A 19,781-nucleotide genomic window follows, 5' to 3' on the forward strand; every position below is an offset into this window, starting at 1 on the left:
TAACGTCATTTTAAAAAAAATTCAAAACGTCGACGATAAACTTTCACAAAACACTTCGAAATACTTTTGTAATGCAACTTTAGGTATTAGTACACGTTAATAAGCGGTAAAATTCATCAGGAGGCGATGTCAATTCTATAGGTGTCTGTTTCGAAAAAATGTCTTGGAGAGAGCTCGACCAAAACATCAGGTCGGAGACCGGAGGGAATTGGTTCCCTTGATTCTGTTAGACCAAGAATCAATTGCAAATCAAATGACAAGACTCTAGACAACGTGTGGAAGCTGTAGGCACTGCAACCTCGGCCTCATTTAATTCGATTCACTTTGAACAATTCCTTGAAGTCGCGGATGGATATTTATTTCCTTTTTCAGTGATCAGATATTCCTGCACTTTTTGATGAAACGCACGTTCTGTTATAGTCAGCCGTGATTTAACCAGTTTTATAAACGTCTGAGTGTTTTCTATCCACACATACTAATCATATGCATATACTATATTCCTGGCCTGAGTAGCAGGGCGCTGAAATGTTGCGTGATTTTTAACAGAATGTTCGAAAAAGTAGAGGGTCGACTTAACAGGTTGACACACAAATCTAAATTACTTACTGTTGAAATAGCATGGGCAACTGAGAAACACATTGGTGCAATTTTAAGGCCAAGTGGCCAACTACAATACAGGCACTAGGAATGGGGGTGTTAACATGCTGGGGTAGGGGTGTGAGCATGCTGGTACTAGGGATGGGGCTGTTAACATGCTGGCCTGGGGTAGGGGTGTGAGCAGGCACTAGGGATGGGGTAAGGGTGTGGGCATGCAGGCACTAGGGATGGGGGGTTGTGAGCATGCAGGCACTAGGGATGATGGTGTGAACATGCTGGTGGGTGTGAGCATGCTAGTCTGGGGTAAGGTTGTGAACATGCTGGGCCAGGGTATGGGGTGTGAGCATGCAGGCACTAGGGATGGGGGTGTGTACATGCCGGTCTGGGGTAGGGGTGTGGACATGGGATGGGGTGTGAACATGCAGGCAGGCACAAGGGATGGGAGTGTGAGCATGCTGGGTTAGGGGTGTGAGCAGGCACTATGGATGGGGGGTGTGAGCATGCTGGGCTGGGGTAAGGTTGTGAGCATGCAGGCACTAGGGATGGGGGTGTGAACATGCTGGTCTGGGGCAAGGTTGTGAACATACTGGTTTGGGGTAGGGATGTGCGCATGCAGGCCCTGGGGTGTGAATATGCTTTTCTGGGGTAGGGGTGTGAACATGCAGGCACTAGGGATTGGGGTTTGAACATGCTGGTCTGGGCAGAGGAGATATAGTCATTGTTTGTCTGTAAGTTGTTTGTATCTGGAGTAAAAAATAAATAAAGATGCACATTTTATTAAAACAAATAAGAGCAAGTGTGACCCTGCCTTTTCAACAGGACTGGGCCTTTAGCCTTTGAAGCTTATGACAAGACCTGAAAACCCCTTCCTTATTACATTGGCTAACAAGGCTTTGTGGGGAGGATAAGCCTGGAATTTCCTGCAGGTTAATTATGTGGATAATTACTGTATGAACAGTACAGCACGTGTCCAGTAATCTTCTGAGACCTAGGTCATGAATCATTTAGCAATTGTGACGGTACAAGGAACACTGATTGTTCTAAGGACTGTTGCACTGGTTTGTGGTTAGCCATGTGTTTTTCTTCTCTCCCCCAGAAAGGAGTATCAGGAAAGGGAACAGTAGTTCATGGAAGACAAAAAAAGGAAGAAAGAAGACAAAAGGAAAAGAGAAGCCTCTCAGAAGGTAAAGATGTTTCCATGCCAACATCCAACTTTCCACTGAATGATGCTTAAATAAAGGTGGAGAACAAAAATGGCAAGTTTAATTTGTTGCAGTCTTACCATTTTCTTAGAACTGAAGTTTGCACACAAGTACTCTGATGACCCAGATTATTGGCTACATGATCTCACCTAGTTTTGATGGCCTGGCCAGCTGGGGCACATTCAGTATTTCAAAGTTGTATGCAATACACACAAGTCTCAACAAATTAAATTTAATGACTAGATCGTCGATTAGTCTTGTTATGCCTGGCACTCTGTCCAGACCACAGTACTCTTAAAGAGTCAATAACACTGCCACACATTTTACTGGTTTTCATCGCCCACCTGTGTTGGGATGGGCATTTTTAATTATTTAAGTTGGATTAATATCGTCATTTTTTTCAGATATCTTTACTTTGGAAATCCATGTGTTTTAAGGAGATTTTTTTTAAATTGTATTTTGTATATATTTTTTTACTTGAATGGAGACGTGCTTACGCGACTTGAGGGCCGCTGTGCGGCATGGAGAGAGGGGAGGGGGGGGCAGCCAAATCGACTCGCGATAGTTAGACCAACTTGATGCTGCCATAGATAACCTATCGTACCATCCGGTAGTGCCTGTCTTGACTTCATCAAATCGTTGTAAAGAAACAGCTGTTAGCCAGCTAGCAAGCTACAGTGGCAAGGCTATTTGAGGCTCTTTTGCTGCACTCTGTCCAATGTCTACAATAACTCCATTCATATGACAGCCTACCTGTTGGTTGATCATTGTAGTAAACTCCTTCTCATTTAGCCAATTTAATTCCGTAAATGTAATTTTGTTTTGCATTGATTAGAAATCTCCCTCTTCACTTGCTACACATGAAGCCTCTGACTGTAGCGCCGTTTTGATTGCTCGACAGTAACAACAAGCTACACGTGTGAAGGCTACTGGTGACTTATTTTATTTTTATGGGCCACACTCATAAACTCATAACATTTTAAATGTAAAGCTCTATCCTTATAGGCTATGTAGCAATGTCATATATAATTTTATTGAATTTTAGGCAAAGCCTTTCAAATAAATTGTACTCTCCCAAGTAATCTAACACTATCATCCATTTGGATATTTGAGTACACAAATAACCGTGCCTACCCCTGTGCTGTTCAAACAGTGCTGTTTGTGATTAATGAATAAAAATATGCACATTCATGTTTTCTTGCGTTTATTGTAATATTTCCATATTTGGCAACTGATGTACGTTTATCTTGTTTCAGGTTGCAGAGCAAAAAAACAAAGGTGAGCAGTATCTTTGTATCCTCTGCTAGATTCACCTGGTTGCTATGTTCACAAGGTCCCACCTGTTTTTGTCAGCTTATGCCGGTCTTGTCATTCTCAACACTAGCAATTTTTGTGTTTGAGTCTTATTCCTTCAGTTTGTTAAGTTCTCATAGACAGATGCACGTAACATAAATGGTAACATCTGTGGACAAACTTTGGGATAAGACGACTAATGAGGAAATTTGTTCCAGTATGCAGATTTTTCATTACTGGTTGTTTGGACAAATCACGATTTCGCAGGTGCTCGCTTCTTTTGAATTTTGCAAGGGGAGGGTAGATTGGCCCGAAACTGTCAGATTCCTTTCAGAGGGGTGGAGAACTTGCTAATCTCTTAAGTACATTTCCTAACATGTACATCTCTCCCCAGAACTTCATCAAGCATCTGACACAGTTATGAAAGATTTTAGTTCTGGGTGACCTAGACTATTTGTTTATGCTGTTGGTTTTGTGCTTTGTCACTGCAGTGACACACTATCCAGCAGATAAACAACAGTTTCTTTCCCTCTTCCGTCATTCTCACAAGTAGTTGAATATTGGAATACATTTGGAAAGTATTGGCATGTACCAGTCAAGTTTGGACACACCTACTCTTTCCAGGGTATTTCTTTATTCTTTACTACACTGCTCAAAAAATAAAGGGAACACTAAAATAACACATCCTAGATCTGAATGAAATATTCTTATTAAATACTTTTTTCTTTGCATAGTTGAATGTGCTGACAACAAAATCACACAAATTATCAATGGAAATCATATTTATCAACCCATGGAGGTATATATATATGCCATTTAGCAGACGCTTTTATCCAAAGCGACTTACAGTCATGTGTGCATACATTCTACGTATGGGTGGTCCCGGGAATTGAACCCACTACCCTGGCGTTACAAGCGCCATGCTCTACCAACTGAGCTACAGAAGGACCTGGATTTGGAGTCACACTCAAAATCAAAGTGGAAAACCACACTACATGCTGATCCAACTTTGATGTAATGTTTTTAAAACAAGTCAAAAAGAGGCTCAGTAGTGTGTGTGGCCCCCACGTGCCTGTATGACCTCCCTACAACGCCTGGGCATGCTCCTGATGAGATGGCGGATGGTCTCCTGAGGGATCTCTTCCCAGACCTGGACTAAAGCATCCGCCAACTCCTGGACAGTCTGGTGCAAGACAGACATGATGTCCCAGATGTGCTCAATTGGATTCAGGTCTGGGGAACGGGCGGGCCAGTCCATAGCATCAATGCCTTCCACTTGCAGGAACTGCTGACACACTCCAGCCACATGAGGTCTAGCATTGTCTTGCAGTAGGAGGAACCCAGGGCCAACCACACCAGCATATGGTCTCACAAGGGGTCTGGGGATCTCGGCACCTAATGGCAGTCAGGCTACCTCTGGCGAGCACATGGAGGGCTGTGCGGCCCCCCCAAAGAAATGCCACCCCACACCATGACATGACTGCAACATGCTGGAGGATGTTGCAGGCAGCAGAACGTTCTCCACGGCGTCTCCAGACTCTGTCACATCTGTCATATGTGCTCAGTGTGAACCTGCTTTCATCTGTGAAGAGCACAAGGCGCCAGTAGCGAATTTGCCAATCTTGGTGTTCTCTGGCTAATGCCAAACATCCTGCACGGTGTAGGGCTGTAAGCACAACCCCCACCTGTGGACGTCGGGCCCTCATACCACCCTCATGGAGTCTGTTTCTGACTGTTTGAGCAGACACATGCACATTTGTGGCCTGCTGGAGGTCATTTTGCAGGGCTCTGGCAGTGCTCCTCCTTGCACAAAGGCGGAGGTAGCGGTCCTGCTGCTGGGTTGTTGCCCTCCTTCAGCCTCTTCCATGTCTCCTGCTGTACTGGCCTGTCTCCTGGTAGCGCCTCCATGCTCTGGACACTACGCTGACAGATACAGCAAACCTTCTTGCCACATCTTGCTTTGATGTGCCATCCTGGATGAGCTGCACTACCTGAGCCACTTGTGTGGGTTGTACACTCCATCTCATGCTACCACTAGAGTGAAAGCACCGCCAGCATTCAAAAGTGACCAAAACATCAGCCAGGAAGCATAGGAACTGAGAAGTGGTCTGTGGTCCCCACCTGCAGAACCACTCCTTTATTGGGGGTGTCTTGCTAAATGCCTGTAATTTCCACCTGTTGTCTATTCCATTTGCACAACAGCATGTGAAATGTATTGTCAGTGTTGCTTCCTAAGTGGACAGTTTGATTTCACAGAAGTGTGATTGACTTGGAGTTATATTGTTGTTTAAGTGTTCCCTTTATTTTTTTGAGCAGTGTATTTTCTACTTTGTAAAATATTATTGAAGACATCAAAACAATGAAATAACACATGGAGTCATGTAGGAACCAAAAAAGTGTTAAACAAATCAATATATTTGAGATTCTTCAAAGTAGCCACCCTTTGCCTTGATGACAGCTTTGCACACTCTTGGCATTCTCTCAACCAGCTTCATGGGGTAGTCACCTGGAATGCATTTCAATTGACAGGTGTGCCTTGTTAAAAGTTCATTTGTGGAATTTCTTTCTTCCTTAATGCGCTTGAGCCAATCAGTTGTGTTGTGACAAGGTAGGGGTTGTATACAGAAGATAGCCCTATTTAGTAAAAGACCAAGTCCATATTATGGCAAGAACAGCTCAACTAAGCAAAGAGAAATGACAGTCCATCATTAGTTTAAGATATGAAGGTCAGTTAATCCGGAAAATGTCAAGAACTGAACGTTTCTTCAAGTGCAGTCGCAAAAACCAGGTGCTATGATGAAACTGGCTCATGTGGACTGCCACAGGAAAGGAAGACCCAGAGTTACCTCTGCTGCAGAGTATACGTTCATTAGAGTTAACTGCACCCCCGATTGCTGCCTAAATGAATGTTTCACAGAGTTCAAGTAACAGACACATCTCAACATTTACTGTTCAGAGGAGACTGCATGAATCAGGCCTTCATGGTCGAATTGCTGCAACGAAACCACTTCTAAAGGACCACAATAAGAAGAGACTTGCTTGGACCAAGAAACACGAGCAATGGACTTATGAGACTTCAGTTCCCCAAAAAAATACTTCACTTTATGTTAAATGCTGTATGTATTAACATTTTGGTGGAAAACTGTCCATTGGTCTGGTGAATCCAAATTAAATATTTTTGGTTCCGACCGCCTACTCTGCGTCTTTGTGAGACGCGGAGTAGGTGAACGGATGATCTATGCATGTGTGGTTCCCAAAGTGAAGCATGGAGGTGTGGGGGTGCTTTGCTGGTGACACGGTCTGTGTTTTATTTAGAATTCAAGGCACACTTAACCAGCATGGGATCACAGCATTCTACAGCGTTTCACCATCCAATCTGGTTTGAGCTTAGTGGGACTCATTTGTTTTTCAACAGGACAATAACCCAAAACACACCTCCAGGCTGTGTAAGGGCTATTTGACCAAGAAGCAGCGTGATGGGAGTGCTGCATCAGATGACCTGGCCTCCACAATCACCTGACCTCAACCCAATTGAGATGGTTTGGGATGGGTTGGACCGCAGAGTGAAGGAAAAGCAGCCAACAATTGCTCAGCATATGTGGGAACTCCTTCAAGACTGTTGGAAAGGCAATCCAGCTGAAGCTGGTTGAGAGAATGCCAAGAGTGTGCAAGGGGTGGCTACTTGGAAGAGTCTAAAATATTTTTTGGTTTTGTTTTGCACATTTTTGTAGTGAGTACATTTCATGTGTTATTTCATAGTTTTGATGTCTTCACTATTATTCTACAACAAAATCAAGAAATCCTTGAATGAGTAGGTGTCCAAACTTTTGACTGGTACTGTATTTGAAAAATTCTCACCTGCACAGGCAAGTGTGTGTGTGTTTCCCCCCCAAATACAAATGTTGAAATACTCCTATGTATTTGAACCCAGCTCTGTATGGCCCGAGGGGAAATGAGTAGAAAATAGTTTCAAATTAGACTTGGGCAGTATCCAGATGGTCATACCTTCATACCGACCTTGTGCCATCCCAAGATATTTGGTAATATCTCGGGATGAACACAATGGCCTCTTGCTGTTATTTGAAGTTTAGCATTGCTAACAAGTACTTGTAAAATCCTATAGAGGATATTAGTTAAATGCTAACGGGCGTATTGCAAACATTTTAAACAGTCTCTGACAAACCATTTGCAGGACAGACATCCCATCGCATAAAGTTATACAAGTAACAAAAAAAATGCTACTCCAGTTTGCTGCACACCCAAAACAAATATTAGATAGCAAGGCTCTTGATCCAGGTGGGTATTCTCTGCGGTTACCAAGAGAAGCTTGATTTAACAAAAAGCTAACCACTACATTAGCAAACCATATGCACATCTGCAGTACATTTAGCACATTTTAGACAGTTAATGTTATAGTTATAAGATACTGTATCTAGCTGGCAAACATTTAATTGTAATTTCCATACTGAAACTAGATAACCTGGTGTGTGCTGCAAAACAGTGAAGTGAATCAAGGCTCCAGTCTCCTGCCGTTGTGTGTGACTGGGAACTACCAGCAAGCTTCATAATGTGACTGGTGAAATCAACAATGCTATCTGCTTGAAAACCCTGAAATGTTAAAGCAGTTCTGTTAAAGCAGTTCTGCATGAAAGAGTAGGCCAAAATTCCTCCACAGCGATGTGAGAGACGGATCAACAAATACACAAAGCATTTTGTTGCAGTAATTTCAGCTAAAGGTGGCACAACCAATTAATGGTTAGCAATTACTTTTTCCACACGGGAATTGGGTGTATGCGGAACTTTGTTTAAATAAATAAACAAATCAAATATTTTTTGGTATTTGTAGACTCCAGTTCCCTTTATCTAATATTAGGTTTTTGGTTGAAGATCTAACATTTAAAATCAAAAATATACAAACTAGAGAAAATCAGAAAGGGGGAAATACTTATTCACGGCACTATATTCGGCCACATTATTTGAAATATGCATTTATTTGAACCCCGGTCTGGCCCATTGTTTAATTGCATTCAACAAAAATATTTTCTGAATTTAACCCAACCCCCCCAGAGAGGTGCGGGGGGCTGCTGTTGTTGTTGGTGGCGGTTAACTGCCTTGTTCAAGGTCAGAATGGCAGATTTTTTTTTTTTCACCTCGCGGTTTCAAACAAGCAACCTTTTCATTACTGTCCCAACAGTCTAACCACTAGGCTACCTGCTGCCCTTATTTCAAATGAAGATGATGGCTACATGCAATGCTGTACAATGTACAAAATATTAAGAACCACTTTCTAATATTTAGTTGCACCCTCTTTTGCCCTCTGAACAGCCTCAATTCATCAGGGCATGAACTCTACAAGGTGTCAAGCGTTCCACAGGGATGCTGGCCCATGTTGACTCCAATGCTTTCCTCAAGTTGGCTGGATGTCCTTTTGGGTGGTGGACCATTCTTGATGCACACAAATTGTTGTGCATGACAAACCCAGCAGTGTTGCTGTTCTTGACATAAACCGTTGCTCCTGACGCCTACTACCATACCCGTTTCAAAGGCACTTAAATCTTTTGTCTTGCCCATTCACACACTGAATGACACACATACACAATTCATTTTTCAATTGTCTCGAGGCTTAAAAATCCTTCTTTTAACCTGTCTCCCCCTTCATTTACACTGATTTATGAAGTGGATTTAACAAGTGACAAGGGATCATAGCTTTCACCTGGATTCGCCTGGTCAGTCTGTCATGGAAAGAGCAGGTGTTTTTAATGTTTTGTACACTGTTTATTATCCGTTAGGACATTTTCCTTTGAATTTCACACCACTATTTATTTTCTCTATGCAACTTAATGACTTCTATAACTCTCTTCTCCTTCGCCATGCAGTGCCAGAATTGACCAAGCCCTCGTCCACCCAGTCTCCTGCCGCCCCCAGCTCTGCTTCCCCCAGCCCTGGACCCACCCCCTCGGCGTCCCCCTCCCCTGCCACCGCGGCTGCAGGCGTCGCCCCCCCCCAGGGTGGGAACAATGCGAAGCGGCCGGCGGTGGCCAACGGACAGCCCCCCGCAGCAGGCACCCAGGCCTCCCAGCGCTACATGCCCCGTGAAGTGCCCCCGCGATTCCGCTGCCAGCAAGACCACAAAGTGCTACTGAAGAGGGGCCAGCCGCCGCTGTCCTCCATGCTACTGGGGGGAGGCACCGGACCAGGGGGAGGAGGGGGAGACTGCCCCAATGCAACCATGGCTGCTGCCTCAGGTAGGTGTCTGGAACGAGTCCCGACATGAAGCATCATGCAAGTTTAGACTCTGTTCAAATACTTTAAAAGTGAATCCTATACGTTCCTATTTGATTCTTGGTATAATGTTTGGGTAAAAAAAAAAGTTCTGTGTCTAAGACTTATACAATTGGGCAACAGTAATGTTTATTTAACCTTCCATTTTAATAATGTACCTTTATTTTGTTTCCCGTCCAGATTCTAGTCCAGGCTATGTGGGTCCAGCTGCACCCTCACTGCCCCTCACCTCCTCCTCCTCATCAATCGCTGCTTCTTCTACTACTTCTTCCAATTATGCAAATTCCACGTGGGGGGTTGGCTCTGGCAGCCTGCCCTCCTCTCAGGGCAGGGAGAAGGTCATCGTGGACGGCTCAGACCTGGAGGAATGGCCTAGCATTGCCGTTGGCGACGGGAATGGAGCAGGAGGAGGTGAAGCTTCGGGGACAGGAAGTGGTAGTGCTTCGTCTGGTGAGGGCGGTGGTGGAGTGCCGAACAGCAGTGCCTCGCAGAAAGGTGGCGATCCTGGCAGTCCCCCATCACCCACTTCCTCGTTCTCAATGCCCAATGAATGTATGCTGTCCGTCAGTGTGGTGTGGGGAGCTGCTGCCTCACAGGGTCCTCCAGGGGCATCAGTGCCCTCCATTTCCAAAGCCTCCCCTCTGCCAATGGGCCCTGATGGATCCCTTGGTGGCAGTGGGGTGATCCCTGGTGCCAACTTCAACCCAAATGCCAACCCTTCCGCCTGGCCTGCTCTGGTGCAGCAGGATGGGGCTGGGGTAGCTTCCTCTGAGGGTGCCCCCCCCCCTTCCCTTCTCCAGAGCCTGGCTGGGTCTCTGTCTGGCCTGGGGAACCCACCTCTAGCTGTGAATCAATCCGCTCATCAGCAACAACTTCACCAAATGCAATCCAGAGACAGAGCGCACACGTCGGATGGGGGTTGGGGTGGAGCGGTACTGGAGACCGGAGCAGGACCAAAAAAACGAGGGGACAGGGGTGGGAGCCGATACAGACTGTGGGGGAGGAGGCAATGGTGGAGAGAACCTCGCTGCCTCCCAAACCTCATCCTCCTCTTGGGGAGGCCAGCCTTTCCCTGCTGCTAACTCTAAAACGGGTGCCTCAAGGACTGATGGTTGGGAAGGGGGAGCTGCTGAGGGTGGTGGAGGCTCGGGGTGGAAGTACAGCGCTCAGGGGGGTAATGGAGGGAAATCCTGGGGTGCTGGAAGTGGGGGTAGCACTCAAACCCCCGGGGTATCTCAGGGAGGGGGTGCAGGAGGAGAGCGAGGTTCTTCAGTTGGAGACTGGGGAAGTAATTCAGGTGGGATGGGTGGAGGTGGAAATCCAGGAGGGGAGGCTGGTGGTGTCGGAGGCCGCAGCAGTAGCAGCAGCAGTAGTGGGGGCAGCAACCCCCCTGCCGCCTCTTCCTCTCTGACAACATCCACCACTACGACAAGAGCTTGGGACAATCAGAAGGGGGACGGAGTGGCAGGGGGGGACACAGGGGAGTGGGGGGGGTGGCAAGGGTGGTAGAGGAGGTAATTCATCCAGCGGTGGGGGAAACTCCAGAGGCAGCGGCAATCAGCACCACGGGTACGGTCACCACCGGTATTCCCACCCCCCACCGCCCAACCCTGACGTGGCCTTACAGGCAATGCTCAGCCGCAGTGACCTGGACCCACGCGTCCTCTCCAACACAGGCTGGGGCCAGACCCAGATCAGACAGAATGTGGCCTGGGACCTAGAACCAGGAAAAGGAGGGTCTGGGTCGTCTGCTTCATCCCAAAACGCTTCACCTCCCATGGGGCCATCTTCTCAATACTCCACTGGCTCTGCTACAACTACTGATCCAATGGCTCCTACCCCTCTCCCTGGCTCAGCTCCCAACCTGAACTCCAACCCTTCACTTGGGACCCCTGGTGGCTCCGGGGAGGGCTGGGAGGTTGGTAACAACGGCAGCTGTAGTGGCAGTAACTCCATGCCCAACCAAGGGCCACCTCCCCTAGGCTCCAACATGAGAAACCCTCCTGGCGTCACTCAATCTGGGTCAATGACCACTGGAGCAGGTATAGGTGGCGGCCTTGGACCAGGCCAGGGGAAGCCTACAGGAGGCTGGGGTGGGGTTGGACCAGGGGAGAGTCAAGGAAAAGGATGGGGGAACGAAGGGTCTGATTGGGGTTGTGGGAGGGAACGCAGTAGAGGTTGTGGTGGAGGAGGTTGGGGAGATAATGGACAACAGGGTAACCAAGGTGGAGGAGGAGTTGGTGGCTGGGGAGGCGGCCAGGAGGAGAAGGGGACAGGAGGAGGATGGAAGGAGATGGGGCGGGATGGAGGGTGGGGTGGGCAGAGGGACAGGGGTGGGGGAGACTGGGGGGAGAGAGAACCTAAATCCAGTGGTGGAGGATGGGGAGAGGATAGGAAAGGTGGAGGTAACTCCGGTGGTGGAGACTCAGAGGTTGGTACGTGGGGTAGCTGGGATGAGGGGGCCCCGAGGAGATCCTGGGGGGCAGGAGGTACGGGTGGGGGGGGCGGAGGAGGGGTGGGGGGGGACATGGGATGCACCAAACCCCACCAGGGGCGTTGGGGTGGAGGTGGGAAGATGCACCCGTCACCGATGCCAAACAGCCAGACGGCTTCTGTGAAAGGTGCCATGGCACCGCAGCAACATTCGCAGCCCCCACCGCAACAAACGCTGGAACCGGGAGGAGGAGGAGGAGGGGGCTGGGTGAGACAACCGGGTGCTCAGCACCAGAACCAAAGCAGTTCGGGCTGGATTGCCGGACCCATCCCCAGTGGCCCTGGGGGAGGGGAAGGACCAGAGTCCAGCGGGTGGGAGGAACCTTCACCGCAATTCATTAGCCGGAAGATGGACATTGACGATGGGACATCGGCTTGGGGAGACCCCAGCCAGTTTAATAAGAAGACTGTCAACCTGTGGGAGAAGAATGGCTCTCCTGCTGGTCATCAGCCGGAAATGCAGGGCCAGGGAGCAGGACCACCGACCCAACAGCAGCAGGGGCTACCAGCTCTACAGCAGCCTGGACCTGGGAGGCAGCCCACTGGGATGGGTGGCAGGGACATCAACCCTGGGCCTGGAAGGCAGCCAACTGGGATGGGAGGCAGGGACATCAACCCTGGGCCTGGGAGGCAGCCCACTGGGATGGGAGGCAGGGACATCAACCCTGGGAAAGCTCCAGGGATGGGTAAGAGACTAGCCGTTGGCTAATGTGCTATACTTTATGATGAATCTGAGCTGTTCGTATTGATGTGTGAATATGAGATGGAGCCTATTATCTTATAGACATGCGGAGCGGAAGGAAAGATTGATGTTAAATCCATAATTGATAAACCTTTAAATCTATTTTCCTTTACATTTTTTGGTAGCACTTTACCATAAGGTTCCATTTGTAAAGGGGTTGTAATTGTTATGAATCATTATTTAATCAGTTCTAAATGCATCAGAAATAGGGATTCAAGTTTTGGTCAATTTTGCTGCCGACTAATGGACCGGACTGGTTAACAAACGGTTACATTTTCTTCAAACAGTAAAATGGCGTGACCATCAGAAAATGCTATCAAGCGGTATGTGTATAATGTTGAGATGTTTATTTCACCGCCCTGACAATGGTAGTTGTCCCAAGGCTGGAAGGCAGGCGACACAGAAACGCATTTGGCTTGTTTTAGACAGATTTTTGCCGTGAGTGAAACCTCTCCCTTCACCTTTTCCGGACATTTTTCATTCAAAGCTTAATGGAACATTTAACAATAGCAAGCATATTGTCTTACAGGCAAAATGCTACAGCCTATGATTGAACATGCAACTCCTGTAATGAAGCTGCTAATAAAAAGTCATTTCCCGCAATTTAGAAACACCGTACCTAATGTAAGCTGTTCCATATGTGACAGACATGAAAATCTGTGTTAGAAATGTAGCAAGATGGGGAATCTGTAACAACAACTAGGATGTGTTGCCAATATGACAAGGATTGTGCCTTTTGACTTCTGGACAATGAAAGTTGATATGAAAACCAATAGAACCGTTTAGAAGTGCTGGTTAATGCCATCAGGAAGTCTTTCTAAAATAATTGCCTCCGTGTTTCTATGGATGGATTTTTGCAAGGCTACTTTGAAGCAAGGTAAGACATGCCTCATTATTTGAAGTAAAGTAAAAATGTTCAGCTTTCAAATAACTGCCTCAAGCTCGCATTGCAAAGCGGTGGGTGACGCACTGGTGGCATGACTACTGTTGACTATAGCCTATATACTCAAATGCTAAATGAGAGGGGCGCTTTAATTGAGAGTTTAGATTGAAATAGAAATGGCTACCTTTTTAATCGTGTTCGTCAATGTTTTTAACGCATAATTGCATTTAGATTTGTTATTTGTTGTGCAATGACTGGGCTTACAAAAGCAGGTTGTACCCCAATGAGGAGCTGCTCTAGCGCTGTCTGACAGGTGATAGGCTATTCTGCTCCTCAAACTAGGCACTGTATGCTGTCTGACAGGTGGTAGGCTACACCGCTCCTCAAACTAGGCTCTATGTGCTGTCTGACAGGTGGTAGGCTACACCGCTCCTCAAACTAGGCTCTGTGCTGTCTGACAGGTGGTAGACTACACCGCTCCTCAAACTAGGCTCTATGTGCTGTCTGACAGGTGGTAGGCTACACCGCTCCTCAAACTAGGCTCTATGTGCTGTCTGACAGGTGGTAGGCTACACCGCTCCTCAAACTAGGCTCTATGTGCTGTCTGACCGGTGGTAGACTACACCGCTCCTCAAACTAGGCTCTATGTGCTGTCTGTAGGCTACACCGCTCCTCAAACTAGGCTCTATGTGCTGTCTGACAGGTGGTAGGCTACACCGCTCCTCAAACTAGGCTCTGTATGCATGTGATAAATAAGATCACTAATGGAAATACACAGGTGGCAATTGAATTATGCAAATTAACCTATCCGATAAGCATTAACCTCAAGGGTACGTGGGACGTCCCACCTGACCAACATCCAGTGAAAGTGCAGGGTGCCAAATTCAAACACATCTCATAATTAAAATTCCTCAAACATGCATGTATTATACACCATTTTAAAATATATATATATATATATATTTTTTTGAATTTACCCCTTTTTCTCCCCAATTTCGTGGTATCCAATTGTTTTAGTAGCTACCATCTTGTCTCGTCGCTACAACTCCCATACGGGCTCGGGATAGACAAAGGTTAGCGCACTACGCCCGCCCCACCACAGGAGTCGCTGGTGCGCGATGAGACAAGGATATCCCTACCGGCCAAACCCTCCCTAACCCGGACGACGCTAGGCCAATTGAGCGTCGCCCCACGGACGTACTGGTCTCGGCCAGTTACGACAGCCTGGGCGCAAACCCAGGGTCTCTGGTGGCAAAGCTGGCGCTGCAGTACAGCGCCTTCAACCACTGCGCCACCCGGGAGGCCCTATACACCACAGTGTCTGATTTCAAAAAGGCTTTACAACAAAAGCATACCATGCGATTATGTTAGTCACAAAAAAACACAGCCATTTTTCCAGCCAAAGAGAGGAGTCACAAAAAGCAGAAATGGAGATAAAATGAATCACTAACCTTTGGTGATTTTCATCTTCATCAGCACTCATAGGACTTCATGTTACACAATACATGTATGTTTTGTTCGATAAAGTTCATATTTATATCCAAAAATCTCTGTTTACAATGGCGTGTTATGTTTTGCCTCTAAAACATCCGGTGAAAGTCAACTTACAGAAATACAGAAATACTACTCATAAATGCTGAAGATACAACTGATACAACTGGAATTAAAGATATACTTCTCCTTAATGCAACCGCTGTGTCAGATTTCAAAAAAGCTTTACGGAAAAAGCACACCATATGGAATCATCTGAGTACAGCGCTCAGAGACCAAAACAAGCAATACAGATACGTTATGTTATGTTATGTTATGGAGTCAACAAAAGTCAGAAATAGCATTATAAATATTCACTTAACATTGATCTTCATCAGAATGCACTCACAGGAATCCAAGTTCCACAAATGTTAGTTTTGTTCGATAAAGTCCATTTATGTCCAAATACCTCCTTTTTGTTCGCATTTAGGACAGTAATCCAAATGAGCAGGCTCCAGGTCCAGACAAAGTATTAAAAAAAGTTATATTACAGTTCATATAAACATGTCAAACGATGTATATAATCAATCTTTAGGATGTTTTTATCATAAATCTTCAATAATGTTTCAACCGGAGAATTCCTTTGTCTTTAGAAATGAAAGGGAACGGAGCTAACTCTCACGGGCACACGCCTGACTGAGCACATGGCCTTCTGGCAGATCCATGGCTCAATCAGCTCTCATTCTCTCCCACTTCACAGTAGAAGCCTGAAACAAGGTTCTAAAGACTGTTGCCATCTAGTGGAAGCCTTAGGAAGTGCAATATGACCCCACAGACACTGTATATTGGATGGGCTAAGACTTGAAAAACTACAAACCTCAGATTTCCCACTTTTGCCTGCCAAATGAGTTCTGTTATACTCACAGACATCGTTCAAAAAGTTTTAGAAACTTCAGTGTTTTCTATCCAAATCTACTAATGATATGCATATCCTAGCATCTGGGCCTGAGTAGCAGGCAGTTTACTTTTCATCCGGATGTGAAAATACTGCCCCCTACCCCAAAGAAGTTAATGGTTAACTGTTAACATCCCTAATTATAAACCATTTAATGAACGGTCACATCGCATTGGTTAAAATAGTGCAATAACTGTTCAGTGTTTGCCAAATGGTGAGCCAATATTTACCTCTAGTTATGAACCATTTTATAAATGCACTTACAAACACTTAAGACCTTATTTTCAATAGTTGCACATTTGACCAATACTTTTTTTTACCACTATTGGGTGTGATGCGTTGTTGCTCTGTCCCAGTAACAGAAGAGGTTGTCAATCATGTGTCTTGACCCACCTTTGAAACCCTGATCCCTAGCCAAATTTACATCCAGGATGTTATTCAATCATCAAGCCTAACATATTACCGTTTACCATGTTATATTAACACACTTACCACTTCTCTGTCATAGTCCCAAGTATGGGTAACGCCCTGGTGTGAAATGGTAACCGTAGTACCATTGCTTAGTGAAACAATGGAGGTGTTATCCTGTCACAACTTTGAATGTTTTGGTCTTCATACCCACCATTCATTGATTGAACATGTTTAACAAAGTGTTGAATCTTCTCTCATATAAAGTATACCTTATTTTAAAGTGACAGACCTATAAACATTTATAAATGACTTAACATAACTGCTAAAAGTATACCTTATGCCACTTACCTTGATGTCTAACTCACCAACAAACTATCATGGTCCAAACACGCAGACTGTCATGAAGAGGGCACGACAACGCCTATTCCCCCTCAGGAGACTGAAAATATTTGGCATGGGTCTTTAGATCCTCAAAGTTCTACAGCTGCACCATCAATGCCTGGTATGGCTATTGTTTGTCATCCGACTGAAAGGCACTACAGAGGGTAGTGCGTATGGCCCTATACCAGGCGGTGTTCTCTGCTACCACACAGCGAGTGTAAGGGAGGTCCAAGTCTATATCCAAAAGGCTCCTTAACAGCCATAAAAGATTGCTGAACAGTTAATCAAATGGTTACCCAGACTATTTGCAAAGTAGCTGCTGCTACTCGCTGTCTCTGTGCATAGTCACTTTACCCCTTCATACATGTCCATATTACCTCGACTAACCTGTACCCCCGCAAATTGACTCGGTACCAGTACCCCCTGTATATAGCCTCGTTATTGTTATTTTTCTTAATTGCATTGTTGGCTGACTTCACTAGGGTAGGGGGCAGGATTTGGAATTTTGGATGAAAAGTGTGCCCAAATTAACCTCTTGCTCCTACCTGGCACGCAGGCGTCCCATCTAGAGCTCTGGAAATGCAAATGCGCTACGCTAAATGCTAATAGTATTAGTTAAAACTCAAACGTTCATTAAAATACACATGCAGGGTATTGAATTAAAGCTACACTCGTTGTGAATCCAGGCAACAAGTCAGATTTTTAAAATGCTTTTCGGCGAAAGCATGAGAAGCTATTATCTGATAGCATGTAACACCACAAAAGACCTGCAGGGGACGTAAACAAAATAATTAGCATATTCGGCGCTACACAAACCGCACAATAAAATATAAAACATTCATTACCTTTGACCATCTTCTTTGTTGGCACTCCTAGATGTCCCATAATCACTATTGGGTCTTTTTTCCGATTAAATTGGTCCATATATAGCCTAGATATTGTTCTATGTAGACTGTGTGATAAACAGAAAAAAATTGCGTTTCATAACGTAATGTCATTTTTTAAAATTCAAAAAGTCGACGATAAACTTTCACAAAACACTTCGAAATACTTTTGTAATGCAACGTTAGGTATTAGTACACGTTAATAAGCGATAAAATTCATCAGGAGGCGATGTAAATTCTTTAGCTGTCCGTGTCGAAAACATGTCTTGGAGAGAGCTCGACCAAAACATCAGGTCGGAGACCGGAGGGAATTGGTTCCCTTGATTCGGTTAGACCAAGAATCAATTGCGAATCGAATGACAAGACTCTAGACAACGTGTGGAAGCTGTAGGCACTGAAACCTCGGTCTCATGTAATTCGGTTCACTTTGAACAATTCCTTGAAGTCACGGATGGATATTTATTTCCATTTTCAGTGATCAGGTTTTCCTGCGCTTTTCGATGAAACGCACATTCTGTTATAGTCACAGCCGTGATTTAACCAGTTTTATAAACGTCCGAGTTTTTTCTATCCACGCATACTAATCATATGCATATACTATATTCCTGGCCTGAGTAGCAGGGCGATTTTTAACAGAATGTTCGAAAAAGTAGAGGGTCGACTTAACAGGTTAAACTGCCTGCTACTTAGGCCCAGAAGCTAGGATATGCATATAATTAGTGGATTTGGATAGAAAACAATCTAAAGCTTCCAGAACTGTTAAAATAATATCTGTGAGTATAACAGAACTGATATGGCAGGCAAAAACCTGAGGAAAATCCAACCAGGAAGTGGGAAATCTGAGGTTTGTAGGTTTTCAAGTCTTATTTTGAAAGGCTGTTTTTCCATTGAAAGCCTATCCCCACCATACAAAGACTAAGGACCCAGTTCACAATATCTATGGCTTCCTCTACATGTGGCATTGTTTCAGGCTTTTACTCTGAAAAATTAGGGAGATACAGCACTTTCAATGATCCCAGTGGAAATTTCCAGCCATGAGTCCTGCACGTGATCGGGAGCGTGCATTTCTTTTTTCTCCTTTTCTATTGACAAAGCTTTTGTCCAGTTGAAATATTATTTATGACAAAAACAACCTGAGGATCAATTTTAAACATCGTTTGACATGTTTCTACTAACTTTTATTGTACTTTTTAAACTTTTCATCTTGATGTTGAGTGCGCATTGCCTTTGGATTTCTGAACTAAACGCACCAACAAAACTGAGGTTTTTGGACATAAAGAGGGACATTATCGAACAAAATGAACATTTGTCTAACCTGGACACCTGGGAGTGCCACCAGATGAAGATCATCAAAGGTGAGTGATTCATTTTAATGCTATTTCTGACTTTTGTGAGCCCTCTCCTTGGCTGGAAAATGGCTGTGGTTTTTGTGGCTAAGCGCAGACCTAACATAATCACGTTGTGTGCTTTCGCCGTAAATCCTTTTTGAAATCTGACACAGCGGTTGCATTAAGAAGTTTATCTTTAAATGTATGTTAAACACTTGTATCTTAGTTCAATGTTTGAGTATTTCTGTAATTTGATGTGGCTCTCTGCACTTTCTCCGGATGTTTGTTTGAGACCATGCATTTCTGACCATAACGCGCCAATGTAAACTGAGATTTTTGGATATAAATATGAACTTTATCGAACAAAAGAAACATGTATTGTGTTACATAAAGTCCTATGATTGCCATCTGATGAAGATCATCAAAGGTTAGTGATTAATTTAATCTGTATTTCTGACTTTAGTGAGCCCTCTCCTTGGCTGGAAAATGGCTATGGTTTTCTGTGACTAGGCGCTGACATCAAAAAATGTGGAAAGCTTGTGGCCATTTCTTAGTGAGTTGGAAACATAACAGTATATAATCTCAAACATGCAATACATAGTTAGAACAAAAAAAATAATTTAATAGGATACATTGGGGTGGAAGATGATGGCAGTGACTCATGTAGCCTATCATTGATACAGTGGGTAGCCTAACTAATTCAGATAAACAGGTGGGGTCTTTCTCCACTTTACTTTTACAAGTCAGCTTAGAAATTGACAATATATTAACTATTTAAAATACATTGGGTCTCATGGTCCCCTTCTACAGTTGAAGTCAGAAGTTTACATACACCGTAGCCAAATACATTTAAACCCAGT

The 19,781-nt window shown here is 45.0% G+C and overlaps 1 protein-coding gene across 1 annotated transcript in view; it reads left to right on the plus strand.

Moving 5' to 3' along the window:
- The first annotated feature begins 869 nt into the window (after positions 1 to 869).
- The window catches only part of LOC124038762 (trinucleotide repeat-containing gene 6B protein-like), a 50,436-nt gene continuing 31,524 nt past the window's right edge, over positions 870 to 19,781 (plus strand). The window contains 8 exon segments of the mRNA XM_046354833.1: positions 870 to 934; positions 1,694 to 1,781; positions 3,056 to 3,077; positions 8,969 to 9,337; positions 9,555 to 10,438; positions 10,495 to 10,743; positions 11,002 to 11,416; positions 11,804 to 12,553. Of these exon segments, the coding sequence (XP_046210789.1) occupies positions 870 to 934; positions 1,694 to 1,781; positions 3,056 to 3,077; positions 8,969 to 9,337; positions 9,555 to 10,438; positions 10,495 to 10,743; positions 11,002 to 11,416; positions 11,804 to 12,553 (2,842 nt within the window).

This window comes from Oncorhynchus gorbuscha, linkage group LG06, assembly GCF_021184085.1.
Source record: "Oncorhynchus gorbuscha isolate QuinsamMale2020 ecotype Even-year linkage group LG06, OgorEven_v1.0, whole genome shotgun sequence".
Classification (NCBI taxonomy): domain Eukaryota; kingdom Metazoa; phylum Chordata; class Actinopteri; order Salmoniformes; family Salmonidae; genus Oncorhynchus; species Oncorhynchus gorbuscha.